The sequence below is a fragment of the Armigeres subalbatus genome, chromosome 1 (genome assembly GCF_024139115.2).
Source record: "Armigeres subalbatus isolate Guangzhou_Male chromosome 1, GZ_Asu_2, whole genome shotgun sequence".
Taxonomy (NCBI): domain Eukaryota; kingdom Metazoa; phylum Arthropoda; class Insecta; order Diptera; family Culicidae; genus Armigeres; species Armigeres subalbatus.
The window spans coordinates 218,925,068-218,944,743 of record NC_085139.1 but is presented as its reverse complement, the minus strand read 5'-3'; the positions used below and the strand labels follow the sequence as shown (position 1 = coordinate 218,944,743).

The 19,676-nt window shown below is 43.0% G+C and overlaps 1 protein-coding gene across 3 annotated transcripts in view; it reads right to left on the bottom strand.

Moving 5' to 3' along the window:
* Positions 1-203: 203 nt before the first annotated feature.
* The window catches only part of LOC134205775 (kelch-like protein 9), a 48,031-nt gene continuing 28,558 nt past the window's right edge, over positions 204-19,676 (bottom strand). For 2 of the 3 annotated variants that reach the window (XM_062681357.1, XM_062681358.1), the window contains exons 2-4: positions 2,865-3,551; positions 1,665-2,302; positions 204-1,548 (exon numbers count right to left, since the gene is read on the bottom strand). In XM_062681357.1, coding sequence (XP_062537341.1) covers positions 288-1,548; positions 1,665-2,302; positions 2,865-3,077 — 2,112 coding nt within the window. In that variant the 5' untranslated portion in view covers positions 3,078-3,551 and the 3' untranslated portion in view covers positions 204-287. The remainder of the gene's footprint in view (positions 1,549-1,664; positions 2,303-2,864; positions 3,552-19,676) is intronic. The other variant, XM_062681359.1, reaches the window with a different exon arrangement.

Below are 19,676 nucleotides of genomic sequence, written 5' to 3'. Positions count from 1 at the left end.
ACCTGAGTTAACCTCCTCAGGTGTCTGGATGCAGATTTCCGTTTACCCTTGCTCAAGGAAAAAAAGAGTAGTTTCGGCTGATTCAACCGGCGGATCGACAGACGTAGCTGGTATCTACAACACGTGGGTGAAAAAAAATGTGGAATGAATAATTGAACATCAAGCTTGGTTGAACAGTCGGATAAAATGAGCCACAATTTAGTCAATAAATATGTACGCTTTATTAATAAATAATCGCTTCTTAAGCCTACAAAGTCTAAAACTGCAGAGAGCAAAGAAACTCCCCCTTAAATGGCAGTACTGCTAGCATTATCACTGTTTTCATCGTCTTCAGAATCTTCATCTTCGCCGTTGTCATCGATCACCTCCATGTCGTCCCTATATTTGGGAATGTATAAATTTGCACAAGTGTGCTCCCAAATGTTCTTGGGATATTTCTTCAGATTATGCCACTGGTCTTCGACAACGTCGTAACATTCAACGGTGGCAGCCGTCAGCCGAAAGATGTCGTCCGAACCAAACCCTCCTATAATGTAGATCTTTTCCTGGACTGCCACAATCCCCGCATGACACTTGGGAGTAGGAATAGTTGTCACCTGATGCCAAACTGGCGTTTTACTGAACAGGTCGTAACAATCGATGCTTTCAGCTAAGACACGCTGCCCATTTACTTCATACCATCCTCCACAAACGTACAACTTGCGGTTGATCGTGAACAAGACATGATCAGCTCGTGGGTGCAACATATTCGGTAACTTTTCCCATTTCCCATTGAAACTGCAGTAGCTCCACAAACTGTCCAACACCGAGCCGTACAAATCCAATCCCCCGGAAACGAACAACGTAGCCCCAAAAGCAGCTCCGGCGTGCTGCGTTCGATACTCCGGCAACGACTCTATGTAGGTCCACTTATCCGTCACGGGATCGTACTGCTCGCAAGTCGACGCCGATCTATCGCCCTCATCGTCCATTTCACTATTCCCGCCAACCGCGATCAGGCTGTGTCCCACTACGTTCAACGAAAATCGGCATCGATCCTGCTGCAATGGTGCAATTGTTTCCCATTTGTTCTTGATCGGACAGTAGCGGAACCCGAACGGGTGGATGTACTCCTCCAGTGAAATATCGTAACAGCCTCCGATCACGTACAGATGGTTGTTCAGCACCACCACGCCGAAATTGCTCTGCTTGATGTGCGGAATCGTCGTCAGATAGCGCCATTTGCCGTTCAGCTTTAAGGCTTTTCGTTTTGTTTTATCAATGATTCGGATTGGGACCGTATCGGAGGGGGGAGTGCTTGCACTTGTGGCGCTCTCCGGATTTGAGTGGTTCCTGCTTAATTTGATCTTCCCGGCGGGAGACGGTTGTCCACCGTCTCCTGGAAAGCAGTAGGTAATCTCATTGGTAATGCCGGACAGGTCGAAACCGCCGATCTTGATGATGGCCAACTCCAGGCCCCGGTAGTTTTGAATTTTGTTCAGCGGAGAGATCTTATACTTGATGCACCGTTGCTCGCCGATCTTCATGATGAAATCGTACAGTTCGAATCTGTAGAAGGGAGAACGAAATTTGGGGAAGAGTAACAAATGTAAAAGATTCTGAAGAATGTCTCCCAAGCTTTTTTCTGGCAGTTATTCTAATGTGATGCGGGAAAAACAACTCACCTATCAATCCATTGAAACTGGAATTCCTCCGAGCAGAGCAGATTGTACAGCTCCTGAAGCGATATGTCCATAAATCGTATGTTATTCCGGATCAATTGTCGATAGTTGGTGGCGTTGGTTGTAGCGGTAGCAGTTGAGTCCGGTTCGTCGCAGTTCACCTGAATCCACCGCAGCAGAATTCCTAATACTTCAATCTCCGTGCAGGTCACCGGGTAGTCACCGGCAAGGATCAGCTCAATCTGCCGCTCGCTAAGCCGGAAGAATTCCGCCGACTTTGAAATCACATTCAAATGGTGACAGATGAAGCGGTACACTTTGTGGTTCAACCGTTTCAGCGAGTACATCTCCGAGATGATCAGCACGTCGATGTAGTTGTCCAGATCGAGCTGCTGATCCAGGTAGTTTAGGCATGCCTCCACCACTGACTCCAACTGGATGTAACTTGCAGCCGAAAGCACCTCCTGAATGTTGGCAAGATTCAGGGACAGCTTGCTGGTGTAGATGTAGTCCAAGAGTAGTTCAATTCCCAGCGGAGAAATGTTGTGCAGATTGATTTCACTGAGACGAGACTCGCGAGTATGGTCGGAAAACATCGCCCTGAAATATTCGCTGCACGCGGATAGGACCGCTCGGTGGGCCTGAGGGAAGGAAATAAGAAAAAAGAATCATTGTTTAATCATTCCTATCCATGTATTATATCCTGTCCCTTCGGGAACTTAGATTTTATTGTCCCTCGGGAAACTTATTTTGTATTCTTTTGAAAATTAATTTGATATACTTCCGGGAAATTCATTTGAATGTCAAAGCATTTTTTTTTAAATTTCCTTATCCACTTTTTTCGAATCGTCAAATCGTCCAAACTTCTAACAGACTAATGAAGCATCAAGATAGATATCACGACATTATTTGATGTTATGCAAAGCTTGTACTAATAGTTTTGAATGGAACAATGGAAAGTATTACTCCATGATATTGAAATTAATGGCAAAGGAAAAGGAATTATGAATCATAATGACCAACCTAAGCAGTTTAAAAACAATTGGCTACCGTGGAAAAGGGCGCAATGTCGTTTGAATTTAAAAATATACGATCTCATTAACTCAAAGCTTCTCACAATGAAAACGTGCACAAAGGCCCTTCAAAAGCCAAAACACGCACACCGAGCGGACTGGTTCAATTTCCGTTACCGCCGCTACTCACCCGGAAAACCTTCCCATCGGTGCGCAGCGTCACATCCACCAACACCCCCTTCAGGCGCAGTTCGTTCAGTCCCTTCAGGATGGTTCCGGTGTGGCTAAAGGATTCGAACACGATCCCGTTCAGTTCTTTTCCCTCGTCGGCAGCTCCGACCACCGCCAGAGCCATTGCCGACGGCGGTGCAGTAGAAGGAATTTCAATCTCGGTGGCAGCCATATTCTCTTCGGCGAAACGCACCCAAGGTCGCCAGTCCACTGTAGTCTAATAGCGTAGTTGTTCACGCACTGATTCCGCCCTTCTTACACAAATTGCCGCTCCATCGGTTGTTTGCCGGTTGCTTGGGACAGTTTCAAAAGTGCAACCTCAGTTTGAAGACTTCCCACGCCGAATTGAAGGTGCTAGCGGTGCAGGTGAAGCTGCTCGACATTGTGCAACCCCGCTGTGCTGCGATACGGACGGCTGACTGAGCTGTTGTTTTCTGCAGCAAACAGCTACTGTTATGGGCAACCATTACCTACGGCCACGTTTTCATGACTGTTGCTGTAGCACATGTGGGGGAGTCGGTGAAGAGCAATAAAGCGATGAATGATCTTCGGTGCGGCCGCGTCGGCGAGTAGACTGTTCGTTGGATTTGAGGCGTGTTTGGTCGTATTTGTGTCTGATGGAATCGAGCACCTGAAACGATGGAATCTAATGGATGAAGGTTAATTAGTTTTGGACGGTATTGTTCACGTTTTCTGGTGAAGATAGCATAAAAGGAATGAAGATTATCTTCTTTGAATATCTTCGTCCAAGAACTGACATGGATTATTCAACGAATTGAGATGATGGCACCTCTTGATGTCAAACTTAATGTCAGCACTTTTGGCGTAATTGGTTCATTTATAATTTGGCATCAGTAGTAAGAATTACAATTGGGGGCGTAATCAGTCAAGCGATAAATCAATGAAAAAAATGTCAGGCAATTTTAAGTAGGATTATGAAATTTTGATTGCATATTATCGTCTATAAAATGCAATGCAATCGTCTAATTTATTGAAAAAGGCTTTAGAAATTCTTTGGAATGGAACATACAATTCAAAAATTATTTCAGGTATTCCTTCGGACACCATCGGAAATTCCAGCAAAAATCACTTCCACAAATTTAGGGCAAAATTTCAGGAATTTCTTTGGAAGTATACGAGAGAATTGCTAACGGAAGTGACAATGGAACTCCTGTAGGCATTTCCGACATTAAATTTGTCCAAGAATATCTTTAGACATTCCTCTAATTCAGCGGTTCTCAACCTGGGGTACATGTACCCCTGGGGGTACCTTCGCTGGGCCCAGGGGGTACCTCGTACAAAAATGCGTTAAGGCGGATAAACTACAATTTTAATCAAAACTTGATGAAGTTTTGATAATTTTGTATTTTTTTTATTTTAAAACTTTGTCTTGTACATAATATGCACGGCGATCAGTAAATCATGGCCTATTGAATCCTGTCCTCCACAACCAGTACAATGGATAAAGGGCTGCAGGAAAAAAGATCAAAAGAACAAAACCTCGAACGAAATTTTTTTATAGATCTTCTGTGCAATCTACCTGATCAAACAGAATGTTGAATAATATGTTAAGAATATGATTCTTGATTAAAATTTAGAGTCTACAGATTCGGAAGCCTCCATTTGAGAGACATGAAAACTTTTTCCCGAAAAGCTCAGTTGCTTAATTGCAAAGGAATTCGAAGCATCTGTCTACGCTTTTCGGAAGCCTCCTTCCAAGCAGCTTGGAGGATACTTTTCAAGAGGATCGGAAGCCTTTTTTTAAAGGTTCAGAAGCCTTCTTTAAAGAGCCCCAGAAGCCTCATTTTAAGAGATTCGGAAACTTTCTTTCAAGATGCCCGGAAGCCTTCGTGTAAGCTTTTTTCTATAAGCTTTCATTTTTTTTTCTGCTTCTTTTAAAAGCCTCGGAAGGATCTTTTCAAAGGACTCGGAAAGCATTTGTCAACAGGCTCGAATACCTCTTTAAAAGGGTCGGAAGTCTCCATTCAAAAGGCTTGGAAGCCTCCTTCCTAGAGGTCTTTCTTCTTTAAACTTTTCTCGGAAGGCTCCTTTCAAGAAGCTCGGAAGCCATCCATCAAAAATACACGGAATTCTTTTTTCAGGAGGCTTGGAACCGTACTCTCGAAAGCCTCAGAAGCGTCCTTTCAATATACTCAGAAGCCTAATTTTAAGTGGCTCGAAAGCCTTCTTTTAAGTGGCTCAGAAACCTTAAAGTGGTTTGGACGCATCCTTTCATCCAAAAGGCTCTCTCGCTTGGAAGAGTCTGTTCAATATACTCCGAAGCCTCCTTTCAAGAGTCTCGAAATCCTAATTTTAACAGGCTTGGAAGCCTTCTTTTAAAAGGCTTGGGAGACTTTTTTTAAAAGGCTCTTAAGGCTCCCCAAGCAACACACTTGTCATAGACGAGTTGCTGAATCATATTTAGGACCAAATCTAGTCATATGAGTTTCTGCAACTAAATCGAGCTGAATTGTGCTACATGGGCCCTTTCAAGAGTCTCGGAAGCCTCATTTCGAGTGGTTCGGAAGCCTCCTTTCAAAAGGGTTGAAGACTCCCTTAAGGAGGATCGGTTTTTTTTCTTCACGAGGGCTTCACAGTCCATTCAAGATACTTCTATGCCTCCTTTTGAGTGGCTAAAAATCCGCCATTGAAGAGGCTCGGAAGGCTCAAAAGTGTTTCAAGATACTCCGAAGCCTTCTTTCAGGGAGCTCAGAAGTCGCCATTCAGAAGCTTGGAAGCCTCCTTTCAAGAGGTAGTAAGGTTTCATCAAGATGCTTGGAATACGGAAGCCTCCTTTCAAGTGGCTCGGAGACTTTCCATAAAATGGCTCGTAAGGTCTTTGAAGAGGCTTGGAAGCTTCCTTTCAAGAGGCTTGGAAGCCTCCTCTCAAGAGGCTTGGAAGCCTCCTCTCAAGAGGCTTGGAAGCCTCCTCTCAAGAGGCTTGGAAGCCTCCTCTCAAGAGGCTTGGAAGCCTCCTCTCAAGAGGCTTGGAAGCCTCCTCTCAAGAGGCTTGGAAGCCTCCTCTCAAGAGGCTTGGAAGCCTCCTCTCAAGAGGCTTGGAAGCCTCCTCTCAAGAGGCTTGGAAGCCTCCTCTCAAGAGGCTTGGAAGCCTCCTCTCAAGAGGCTTGGAAGCCTCCTCTCAAGAGGCTTGGAAGCCTCCTCTCAAGAGGCTTGGAAGCCTCCTCTCAAGAGGCTTGGAAGCCTCCTCTCAAGAGGCTTGGAAGCCTCCTCTCAAGTGGCTCGGAAGCCTCCTCTCAAGAGGCTTGGAAGCCTCCTCTCAAGAGGCTTGGAAGCCTCCTCTCAAGAGGCTTGGAAGCCTCCTCTCAAGAGGCTTGGAAGCCTCCTCTCAAGAGGCTTGGAAGCCTCCTCTCAAGAGGCTTGGAAGCCTCCTCTCAAGAGGCTTGGAAGCCTCCTCTCAAGAGGCTTGGAAGCCTCCTCTCAAGAGGCTTGGAAGCCTCCTCTCAAGAGGCTTGGAAGCCTCCTCTCAAGAGGCTTGGAAGCCTCCTCTCAAGAGGCTTGGAAGCCTCCTCTCAAGAGGCTTGGAAACCATCTTTTCAAAAGCTTGGGAGCCTCGTCTCAAGAGGCTTGGAAGCCTTCTCTCAAGAGGCTTGGAAGCCTTCTTCCAAGAGGCTTGGAAGCCTTCCTCCAAGAGGCTTGGAAGCCTGCCTCCAAGAGGCTTGGAAGTCTCCTCTCAAGAGGCTTGGAAGCCTCCTCTCAAGAGGCTTGAAGCCTCCTCTCAAGAGGCTTGGAAGCCTCCTCTCAAGAGGCTTGGAAGCCTCCTCTCAAGAGGCTTGGAAACCTCGTCTCAAGAGGCTTGAAAGCCTCCTCTCAAGAGGCTCTGAAGCCTCCTCTCAAGAGGCTCTGAAGCCTCCTCTCAAGAGGCTTGGAAGCCTCCTCTCAAGAGGCTTGGAAGCCTCCTCTCAAGAGGCTTGGAAGCCTCCTCTCAAGAGGCTTGGAAGCCTCCTCTCAAGAGGCTTGGAAGCCTCCTCTCAAGAGGCTTGGAAGCCTCCTCTCAAGAGGCTTGGAAGCCTCCTCTCAAGAGGCTTGGAAGCCTCCTCTCAAGAGGCTTGGAAGCCTCCTCTCAAGAGGCTTGGAAGCCTCCTCTCAAGAGGCTTGGAAGCCTCCTCTCAAGAGGCTTGGAAGCCTCCTCTCAAGAGGCTCGGAAGCCTCCTCTCAAGAGGCTCGGAAGCCTCCTCTCAAGAGGCTCGGAAGCCTCCTCTCAAGAGGCTTGGAAGCCTCCTCTCAAGAGGCTTGGAAGCCTCCTCTCAAGAGGCTTGGAAGCCTCCTCTCAAGAGGCTTGGAAGCCTCCTCTCAAGAGGCTTGGAAGCCTCCTCTCAAGAGGCTTGGAAGCCTCCTCTCAAGAGGCTTGGAAGCCTCCTCTCAAGAGGCTTGGAAGCCTCCTCTCAAGAGGCTTGGAAGCCTCCTCTCAAGAGGCTTGGAAGCCTCCTCTCAAGAGGCTTGGAAGCCTCCTCTCAAGAGGCTGGAAGCTTCCTTTCAAGAGGCAGAGCCTCCTCTCAAGAGGCTTGGAAGCCTCCTCTCAAGAGACTTGGAAGCCGCCTCTCAAGAGGCTTGGAAGCCTCCTATCAAGAGGCTTGGAAGCCTCCTATCAAGAGGCTCGGAAGCCTCCTATCAAGAGGCTTGGAAGCCTCCTCTCAAGCTCAAGAGGCTCGGAAGCCTCCTCTCAAGAGGCTTGGAAGCCTCCTCTCAAGAGGCTTGGAAGCCTCCTCTCAAGAGGCTTGGAAGCCTCCTCTCAAGAGGCTTGGAAGCCTCCTCTCAAGAGGCTTGGAAGCCTCCTCTCAAGAGGCTTGGAAGCCTCCTCTCAAGAGGCTTGGAAGCCTCCTCTCAAGAGGCGTTTAAGTCTCCTCTCAAGAGGCTTGGAAGCCTCCTCTCAAGAGGCTTGGAAGCCTCCTCTCAAGAGGCTTGGAAGCCTCCTCTCAAGAGGCTTGGAAGCCTCCTCTCAAGAGGCTTGGAAGCCTCCTCTCAAGAGGCTTGAAAGCCTCCTCTCAAGAGGCTTGGAACCCTCCTCTCAAGAGGCTTGAAGCCTCCTCTCAAGAGGCTTGGAAGCCTCCTCTCAAGAGGCTTGGAAGCCTCCTCTCAAGAGGCTTGGAAGCCTCCTCTCAAGAGGCTTGGAAGCCTCCTCTCAAGAGGCTTGGAAGCCTCCTCTCAAGAGGCTTGGAAGCCTCCTCTCAAGAGGCTTGGAAGCCTCTTCTCAAGAGGCAAGCCTCCTCTCAAGAGGCTTGGAAGCCTCTTCTCAAGAGGCAAGCCTCCTCTCAAGAGGCTTGGAAGCCTCTTCTCAAGAGGCAAGCCTCCTCTCAAGAGGCTTGGAAGCCTCCTCTCAAGAGGCTTGGAAGCCTCCTCTCAAGAGGCTTGGAAGCCTCCTCTCAAGAGGCTTGGAGGCCTCCTCTCAAGAGGCTTGGAAGCCTCCTCTCAAGAGGCGTGGAAGCCTCCTCTCAAGAGGCTTGGAAGCCTCCTCTCAAGAGGCTTGGAAGCCTCCTCTCAAGAGGCTTGGAAGCCTCCTCTCAAGAGGCTTGGGAGCCTCCTCTCAAGAGGCTTGGGAGCCTCCTCTCAAGAGGCTTGGAAGCCTCCTCTCAAGAGGCTTGGAAGCCTCCTCTCAAGAGGCTTGGAAGCCTCCTCTCAAGAGGCTTGGAAGCCTCCTCTCAAGAGGCTTGGAAGCCTCCTCTCAAGAGGCTTGGAGCCCTCCTCTCAAGAGGCTTGGAAGCCTCCTCTCAAGAGGCTTGGAAGCCTCCTCTGAAGAGGCTTGGAAGCCTCCTCTCAAGAGGCTTCTCAAGAGGCTTGGAAGCCTCCTCTCAAGAGGCTTGGAAGCCTCCTCTCAAGAGGCTTGGAAGCCTCCTCTCAAGAGGCTTGGAAGCCTCCTCTCAAGAGGCTTGGAAGCCTCCTCTCAAGAGGCTTGGAAGCCTCCTCTCAAGAGGCTTGGAAGCCTCCTCTCAAGAGGCTTGGAAGCCTCCTCTCAAGAGGCTTGGAAGCCTCCTCTCAAGAGGCTTGGAAGCCTCCTCTCAAGAGGCTTGGAAGCCTCCTCTCAAGAGGCTGGGAAGCCTCCTCTCAAGAGGCTTGGAAGCCTCCTCTCAAGAGGCTTGGAAGCCTCCTCTCAAGAGGCTTGGAAGCCTCCTCTCAAGAGGCTTGGAAGCCTCCTCTCAAGAGGCTTGGAAGCCTCCTCTCAAGAGGCTCGGAAGCCTCCTCTCAAGAGGCTTGGAAGCCTCCTCTCAAGAGGCTTGGAAGCCTCCTCTCAAGAGGCTTGGAAGCCTCCTCTCAAGAGGCTTGGAAGCCTCCTCTCAAGAGGCTTGGAAGCCTTCTCTCAAGAGGCTTGGAAGCCTCCTCTCAAGAGGCTTGGAAGCCTCCTCCTTTCAAGAGGCTTGGAAGCCTCCTCTCAAGAGGCTTGGAAGCCTCCTCTCAATAGGCTTGGAAGTCTTCTCTCAAGAGGCTTGGAAGTCTCCTCTCAAGAGGCTTGGAAGTCTCCTCTCAAGAGGCTTGGAAGCCTCCTTTCATGAGGCTTGGAACCCTCCTTTCCAAAGGCTTGGAAGCCTCCTTTCAAGAGGCTCGGAACCCTTGAAGCCTCCCTTTAGGAGGCTCGGTTTTTTTCCTTCAAGAGGCTTTGAAGCGTCCATTCAAGATACTCCTATGTCTCCTTTCAAGTGGCTAAAAAGCCGCCATTCAATAGGCTCGGAAGACTCTTTTCCAGAAGCTTGGAAGCCTCCTTTCAAGAGCTCGCAAACCTCCCACCAAGATTTGTAATTCAGAAGCCTCCTTTCAAGTGGCTCGGAAACCTTCCTTAAAATGGCTCGTAAGGTCTTCCAAGAGGCTCGGAAGCCTCCTTTGAAGATGCTCGGATGCCTCCTTTGAAGATGCTCGGATGCCTCCTTTCAAGAGACTTGGAAGCCTCCTTTCAAAAGGCTCGGAAACCTTCTTTCAAGAGGCTAGGAAATCTCTTTTCAAGAAGATCGGTAGCCTCCTTCCAAGAGGCCCGAAAGCCTCCTTCAAGGATGTTCGAAAGCCTACTACCCTTGAAGGGGTTTAGAAGCCTTCTTTCAAGAGGTTCGAAAGCCTACTACCTTTGAAGGGGTTTAGAAGCCTTCTTTCGAGAGGCTTGGAACCCTCTCTTGAAGGGGCTCTGAATTATATTTCCAAGAGGCTTGGAAGCATACTTTCAAGCAGCTCAGAGGCGTCCTCCAAGATGCTCGGAAGCCTCCTTTTAAATAGCTCGAAACCGCCTTTCAAGAGGCTCGGAAGGTTGTTTCGGAAGAGGCGGGGAATCCTAGTTTCAAGAGGCTCAGAAGTCTCCTTTCAATGCGCTCGGATAGTCAATAGTCAAAAAAGTTCTGTAAGATGCTCGATGTATGAACTAAATTTGAAGTGGGAAGCTTCAAACAAAATGAAAATTTCAGAAAAGTTTATGGAGAGCCATAATTCTGTTAGTTTTCAGGTCCATTTTGCATATATCTTAAAAGTTACGATTATTTTCATATACAGCAAACAACATTAGTGCAAAAGTTCGAAGGGGTACCTCGCAAGAAAAAGGTAGAGAACCGCTGCTCTAATTAGTCTTTTTTTTCGGAATTTAGTCTAGAGATTTTTTCCAGAAAATCGTCTGGAAATTAGTTCAAACATAAATTCATAAAAAAAATTGAAAATTTCTTCGGATTTTTTTTTTACAAATTCTTTTGGTAGATTTCTTCAGAGATTTTTTTAGAAACTTGAAAATTTCTTCGGAAAAATCTTAGAAACTTCCTACAGGAAATCCGTCGGAAATTCTTACAGTAAAACCATGTGAAATTTCTTCCAAAATTCCTGCTTGAACTATACCGGAAATTTTTTTTGGTGGAATGTTTCCGATAATTTATCATAGTATGAAATAGGAAATATTAGATGAATTTTCGGAATAGTATCTGTAGGAAATTTCAAAGAAATGTCCAGGTAAAATTTAAGAAAGAACTCCTAAAGTAATTTCCAAATGGTCGGTGTTCAGCCAAACCACACCAAGCGGCTTTTTGACTGACTTGTGATATTATGTTCGCAAAGGGAAAACGGAAAGTATTTAATGTCAAATCATGCGTGAATTTGTTGTAGGATGTCATCAGTAATGGCGTTGAACGATGCCCGATGCGATCTGTGAATAATTGAATCTGTTACACGAAAACCTTGGTGGAAAAATTGGCTAAATGATCATAAAAGAATATCTTATTGGCGTAACTAGCCCCGATGCCTAGGGGGGACTACAGCCCCTTCATATATATACCTCGTTAAGTTATCTTAGTGGTATAAATGTGATAAATACGGTCCAGCCACCCAAGGCAATAGCGGATTAATCACGCTCATCCATATTTGAACTTTTTGTTTGAGAAACTGCGTATGTAACATTTTTGGCCAAAATGAGATCCATCCCGATTTTGGCAACACCCGTTTTTGTCTACCCCCGATTTTGGCAACACCCGTTTTTGGCAACATTTTCTTCCCGATTTTGGCAACAACCCCAAAAATATTTTTTTTATTACTTTTTAGAGCTAAAACTTTTTTATTAATATGTAATAGGATAAACAAAACCAAAAGTGAATGTCATTAAGGTTTATATGCGTATTATGGGCTCTGTACGAATAGTGGGCACTTTCACTGAATTAATGAACCACCACTCGTATTACCACTCATTGCAAACAATGTCTATTGAAACTTTTCGGCTCTTTTAATTCACGTTTTCCATGTCACACTACCCTAATCTAACCAGCCCACCGTAGAATGTCATATTTTTGGCATCTCACTGATTTTATCGTCGATATGCTGACTCACACCGTTGTACATAGTACAACACCTATTAAGCGAAGCCCGCTGTTTACATCACAATGCAACCGATACTGCATGAGTGATCCAGGAACAAGCAATCCCAGTAGGTTTAATTGCTAGTGATTGGCACAATCGATTTTCGAAATGCGCTGTCTAGCCATCAAGTCGTTCTGCTCATTACGCGCCTCTTTTCTGGTATCAACCGAGAAACTGTCATTTTATCATTTTATCCGCCTTTCTGCTGAATTCCCATATAGAAAATAAGCAACAATTTTATTTCAAAGAGTCTTATTGTTTAAAATTCACCCAAATTTGTCTAGCGATTAATATCAGAACACTGTTTGCTTTTTCATTTTCCTGATGTGTCAATTGCATAACGAGGCTTTTGATTCCAGCGTGTTTGCAAACAGTTCAAAAGTAATGGTCAGAGTTTGGTAACATGTAACCGTAAGGCTCTCGAGCAGGCATTGACTTAAATCAGATCATGAGAAAAAATCGGGTTAATCTAAACCTACTTGATGCTCTGCCGCGGGGTATGTTATGAGCTTCCTAAAATCTTTGAAATTTGACGTTCGATGATTCACCGCTTAATGATCTTCAACGCTCACCAATGGAAGCCGATTGAGTGAAGCGAATCACTTGGTAACACAACAATGAACGTCGTTCCGTTGCGCTGGTAGAAGAAGCCATTCAAGCATTCTAAAAATGAAGATCTCTATGAGTCTGGAACTCTAGTACACTCAATGGCAGGCGTTGATACTTTATCTCGACTATCTTATCACCTTGAAAGAACGAATGCAAAAATCGTTGCTTACATGGATACTTCACCACGGCTTGGCTTGTTAGACGGTGTTGCTCATTGTTTATCACAGAAACGATCGCTCCTACTCGTTGTTTGGCATCCATCTGAGTGACGCAGTTCACTCATTGGCTTTGGATGTAGCATAGATTGCAATAGGTCAATGCTCACAATGCTCACTCACACTTCCAATGCCTGCTCTCGAGTGATCTGTTTGTAATGGCGAAGTATCAGAAGTGGCTCCTGTGAAGTTTCCCATGAGATCGCTGGTGTAATTCTAGCTGCTTCGATAGGCGAGTGATGCGTCACATGTGGTTTTATTATTGTTTATGAACTATTGAGAAATCGACTGTATATTTTTATTTCGATTTTAAGGACGGCTACGCAGTCTTGAATTATTGAAACAAGATGTTTATTTATCCGACGTTTCAAAACGGGGATGGTGTCTTCATCAGGGGATGTATTTTTCCCCTGATGAAGACACCATCCCCGTGTCGAAACGTCGGATAAATAAACATCTTGTTTCAATAATTCAAGACTGCGTAGCCGTCCTTAAAATCGAAATTATTATTTATTCAGCCTTAGGCCGGAGTGGCCTCTGCGGTAAATAACAGTCGTCTTCGTCCACTGCTGTACGTTACCAGTCACGCAGTCTACGTAGGGTCCGTAAATAGTCTTCCACCTGATCGATTCACCTTGATCGTTGCACACCTCACCTTCTTGTGCCTGTCGGATCGTTGTAGAGAACCATTTTTTTTTCCAAGTGCGCGTTGGTCCTCCACAAGCATTGTCCAGATCTCGTACGTACGCTTTCCTGTCACGTTGCGTCTCCGAATTTGTCTGCTGATATCGTCACCTTGATTTTGTCTACCCGTAACGCTGGGTAGACACCTTTACGTGGTGTGTTACGGGGTAAGATCTACCACGGTCACATTGCCAGCTACAGGCAAATCCTGACCCAACGAATACCTTCCCAATATCCAACTCCGTGGTACTTATGAGGGTGTCGCTGAGTCGAGAGCCTCTCTTTAAGTATCACATCAACATTTCCTTTCCCTCCCCTAGTTGCGGTACAGATAGGCGTAGTACGGAGTAGTAATCCTCACGCTTTTGTAATTTTTGTCTTAGATTGAAATCAAGGACTACACCTACCTTGGTTTCTGATACCAATATGGACAGTAATTTCAAAAGAAACGTGAGTTTTACTCCACTTTCATTTTTTCATTAATTTGGAATTTGAATAATTTCTTATTTTCGTATATTTATTTCCTCAATTTTCCATATTTATATGTTCTATATTTAATTAATTTTTTAATGTCATATTTTTAAACTCCCATATTTTCAAATTTTGCTATTCTTTTATCTCTATATTTTTTTTTATGCTTTCATAATTTCATTATGTTGTATTTTTATGCTGCCATACAATGCTGATAAGGAACTATATTTTTGACTTATATATTTTCATATTTCTATTTATATATTTTTCAAATATGTATTCATACTACCACGTTCTCATTTTATCATTTATTCATATTTTACTATGTTCAAATTTTTATATTTCCATTTTATCTTGTTTTCATATTTTCGTTTCTTCGTGCGTTCATATTTTTATATGTTTATGTTTTCATTTATTTATATTTTCATATGTCTTTATTTTCATATATTTTTATTTTCATATATTATTATTTTTTATATACATATATATTTTCATACTTTCGTTTTCTCATATTTTCATTTTTATAGCATGTGAATATAATAATGCGAAAGTGTGAAGTTATTTTCATATTTCACACTTTCTTATTCTTATGCTTTCACGTGTTATATTCTCATAATTTTGCTTGTTTCAATGTTTACTTCTTATATTTCATATTTCAGTTATATAACATATTTCCATATATTCATGATTTATATTTTCATATATCCATATTGTTATATTTTGATATTTTTATTTACTATCATATTCATTATTATTTATATTTTCAAATGTTCATATTTATTTTTTAATATTTTCATATTCTCATGTTTTCATATATACATTTTTTAATCCCTTCATATTGTCATATTTTCTAATATCTATTTTTCCACATTTTCATTAAAATATTTATTAAAAATTTACTAAAAAAATACGGGAAGATCGAGAGGGCATCATTTGCCTAAGACGTTATTATCTGACAAAATTTTAATACGTTCGATGATCAAACTTTAGAAAAACGGGAGGAGCTGACAAGATACAAAGGAAAGGTAACATTTTCAATACAATAGAAGAAACATATTTATTTTAATATTTTTTACCATTTGTATTTTTATAATTTTTGACACACGGTGATCTAGTGACGCTGATTTCTTGAAGCTGAGGTCCTTCGGTCAGGGACACTGTAAACTATTTTTCAAACAATGCCGATCTAAATATTTGTATTTCCTTTTCAGCTGAAACAAGTGTTGCTGGTGAAGTTTGTTTCACGCCAAGGATCAATTTGCTCTCCTTTGATTTTCATAAATTTTAACGTTTTTTATACACTTATTCTTAATATTCCCATACATTTTCTCAAATTACCATGGAGCTCCATATATTTTAAATAATCTCGCATAAACATTTATAAACAATCATCTTGTCATAAACGATTTACCTAACCAAATGACAATAATCTTCACTTTCAGAAACATTGGGTGCTGACGTAGATTCTGAAGACGCATCACACTCATCACACTCTAATATTACTACAATTTATTATTTCAGAAATATGCTGCAGAATGCAAAATCAATGGAATTGTTTTGCCAAAATCCATTCATTCATATTACATTCAAGAACAAAACATCACATTTTACAATATCAATACCAATAAAAATATAATATTCAAGCTTTTTCGCCAAGAAAAGCACCCCTTAATAACCCATCCAAATTCCAACTCCAGATACCTATGAAGGTCGCGCGAGTTCTCCGCAGCTTGTTAAGTAGGTATCTAATCAACAATTCCCACCCAAATCCCCACTGATCGTAAGGACCTGGCCAGGTGTTGAACAAAGGGATCGTTGAATGAAAAACATGCCAAGCCCCAGGCTGTTTTTCTGGCGCATCTAACGTCCCTATCGACAGCCAACCCAGGATAGTGTGCGGTCAGATATGCTATGCTATGCTATGCTATGCTATGCTATGATATCGTCACCTTGATTTTGTCGAATAGCCGTTGCCTCTCTTGAGCCTACTTCGTCGTCAACGTTTTAATCACTAGTCCGATCTGCTTTGCTTTAGTCTGATGTATGATTCTTCCATCTTTTCAAAGTTATAATAATGAAAGTATTGCATGGAGAACTGGAGTGCGATGACCTGCAGCGAGCACCAGTAGGTTGACTGCTACCGAGTGTCAGAGGTGGCATGCCGCAAATGGTCTTCCAGTTTCCACTTGGCCACACTATCACTCGTAGTGCGAGGTGCACTTAGTGCTCATGGATCAATCATTGTTGCCTGAAATATTCCTGGTTTGAGTGTTAGGAGACCGACTAGTGCAAAGGGATTTGGTTTCAGTGAGTCGAGTGTAGTTAACCCATACTCAAACTACATTGGATACGTTTGACCAATGTGCAGAATGCAGATTTCCGTTACCATTTTCTAAAACAATGGAACGTCTTATGCCTTGCGTTCGTTTTTTCCATAATGTCAGCGAAAATTGTGCACAGAACTTTACTCTTAATCATACCGACCACAAGAAAGTTTGCCTCTATCAAAATCTATTATATAAGAATTCGAAATATGTAGCACACTTAGTCATCTTGTATTCGTCGGATCGCTATTTGATTTATATAGTGAATTATGATAAAAACAAGCATTTTCGGTGGACTAAAATTAATATGAGATGTCAGATTGAAGTCAGCACTTCAATGGACTACTATATAAACGTTTTTTATCACTATAATTTTTTTTATAAGGACATGGCCGACGCTATTGTTAATTTCAAATATTATTTATTATTAAATTTATATTATGTAATTGGCTAATTCGTTACATTATCGTTTGATTACCATTCTTGAGTTTGTTTCAATTTTGTTTGAGCTACAATCTCCGAGTTATGAATAATATCGCAAAAATGACAATTATGATGCACGTGCATCACTTAAACACACTCCACATACTTTGTAGTACATATTCTAAGTATTTAGCTTCAATCAAGCAAACAAACAAAACTAGAAATTTTGTATGATTTTTTTTCCCGTTTTTGGCAACATCCCCATTTTGGCAACATTAAAATTCGGTCGTGTTGCCAAAATCGGGAAGGGACTGTATTCTGAATCCTCGTCCAAAAATACGTATTCTGGCAAGAAATCCGAAAAAAAATTTTTTGTTCAGGAATGTATGAATTATTTTTCGTTTGTTTGAGAAACTACATATGTCCACGCACTTTGAAGAGCAATTGTGAAGTACTGCTTACAGTTTTTGCACCAGAAGTGCCCCAGGGTGTTGAGTTTTGCCAAAAACTATTGATCTGTATCGAAGAAATCGAAAGATTCGGTGCCAATTTGTTCAAAAACAGTTTTTTGTTGTTTTTTTCGAAATTGTGTAAAATGGACTTATGCAGTTTCTCAAACAAATATTTCATTTTGTTAAAAAAATTATTTTGAGCTTTTTAGTGGAATGTCTTCACTTGTCATAAGACGAGTTTGTACAATCCCATTTAATTCCACCACTTAATTGTATCTTGACAGATACGTATTTCGACCTCAAAGTCAAGTCAAGTACGAGGCACTGAAGACGGCCTTATTGTTGAGGTCGAAATACGTATCTGTCAAGATACAATTAAGTGGTGGAATTAAATGGGATTGTAAAAACTCGTCTTATGACAAGGGAAATGATTCATTTATTTCTCATATTTTTTTCTCAAGGACGTTCTTTCTGTTTTAGCCCATAATATCAAAGTGTGTTTGATTACCAGCCGATGATTGCTACAACGACTCAAATTGAGAGCGTAAGGCTGTTGCATCTAAGTGTTGTTGCGCTCGGCATTGTCCCGCACACTCGAAAGACAATATGTGACGGATCGCCGTCAGGTTCCCACCGGTGGTTAATGAAGATTTGTGCATATTTTATAAACATTTTATCTTTTTAATGAAAAAAAAAATGCAATATTCCTCGAAGCATTCTGATGCGAATTCTTTAGTGATCCCGACGGAAATGTTCCAGGGATTTCGACAAGAATCTTCAGAGATTTCGACGGGAATCATCCAAGCATACCGAAGGGAACCTTCTAGGATTCTGAAGGCAATCCACCAGGGATTCTGACAGGAATGTTCCAGGGAGTTCGAAGGGAATGCTCCAGAGATTCCAAATCCTCCCGGGATGTCGACGGAAATCTTCCAGGGATTCCGACGGGAATATTTCAGCAATTTCAACGGGAACATTGCATTACATAAGTATCCGAATGGAATCCTTCAAGAATTCCGATGGGAATGTTTCAGGAGTTCCAACGGGGATATTTCAGATATTTCGTCGCCATGAATTCCAAAGTGAATGTTTCAGGGATCTCGTAGGCAATGTTACAGGGATGTAGAAGCAAAACGTTGGAGGATTCCGAAGCAAAACATCGAAGGATTTCGAAGCAAATCGTCGAATAATTCCGAAGCAATTCGCCAAAGGACTCCGAAGTAAATCGTCGAGGAAGTCGGAACTAAATCTTCGAGGAATTCCGAAGCAAACCGTCGATGTATTCCGAAGCGAATCACCGAATAATTCCGAAGCAATTCGTCGAGGAATTCCGAAGAAAATCGTCGAGGTATTCTGAAACAAATCGTCAAAGAAATCCGCAGATTCCGAACGATTCCAAAACAAATCTTCGAACGAATCCGGCAGAATTCCGAAACAAATCAACAAGATATTCATTGAGGTGAGCCAGCCAAGGGCTGAAAACCTCTATTACAGCGGTTCTCAACCTGGGGTACATGTACCCCTGGGGGTACCTTCGCTGGGCCCAGGGGATACCTCGGACAAAAATGCGTAATGGCGGATGAATTACAATTTTTATCAAAACTTGATGAAGTTTTGAACATTTTGTATTTTTTTATTTTAAAACTTTGTCTTGCACATAATATGCATGGCGATCAGTAAATCATGGCCTATTGAATCCTGTCCTCCACAATCATTACAATGGATAAAGGGCTGCATGACAAAAGATCAAAAGAACAAAACCACGAACGAAAAAAATTTGAAGATCTTCTGTGCAATCTACCTGATCAAACAGAATGTTGAATAATATGTTAAGAATATGATTCTTGATTAAAATTTAGAGTCTACAGATTCGGAAGCCTCCATTTGAGAGACATGAAAACTTTTTCCCGAAAAGCTCAGTTGCTTAATTGCAAAGGAATTCGAAGCATCCGTCTACGCTTTTTGGAAGCCTCCTTCCAAGCAGCTTGGAGGATACTTTTCAAGAGGATCGGAAGCCTTTTTTTAAAGGTTCAGAAGCCTTCTTTAAAGAGCTCCAGAAGCCTCATTTTAAGAGGTTCGGAAACTTTCTTTCAAGATGCCATGAAGCCTTCGTATAAGCTTTTTTCTATAAACTTTCTTTTTTTCTGCTTCTTTTAAAAGCCTCGGAAGGATCTTTTCAAAGGACTCGGAAAGCATTTGTCAACAGGCTCGAATACCTCCTTTAAAAGGGTCGGAAGTCTCCTTTCAAGAGGCTTGGAAGCCTCCTTCCTAGAGGTCTTTCTTCCTAAAATTTTTTTTCTCCTTCTTTTTAAAAGGCTCGGAAGGCTCCTTTCAAGAAGCTCGGAAGCCATCCTTCAAAAATACTCGGAATTCTTTTTTCAGGAGGCTTGGAACCGTACTCTCGAAAGCCTCAGAAACGTCCTTTCAATATACTCAGAAGCCTAATTTTAAGTGGCTCGAAAGCCTTGTTTTAAGTGGCTCAGAAACCTTAAAGTGGTTTGGACGCATCTTTTCATCCAAAAGGCTCTCTCGCTTGGAAGAGTCCATTCAAAATACTCCGAAGCCTCCTTTCAAGAGACTCGAAAGCCTCATTTTAACAGGCTTGGAAGCCTTCTTTTAAAAGGCTTGGAAGACTTTTTTAAAAAGGCTCGTAAGGCTCCCCAAGCAACACACTTGTCATAGACGAGTTGCTGAATCATATTTAGGACCAAATTTAGTCGTATATGAGTTTCTGCAACTAAATCGAGCTGATTTGTGCTACATGGGC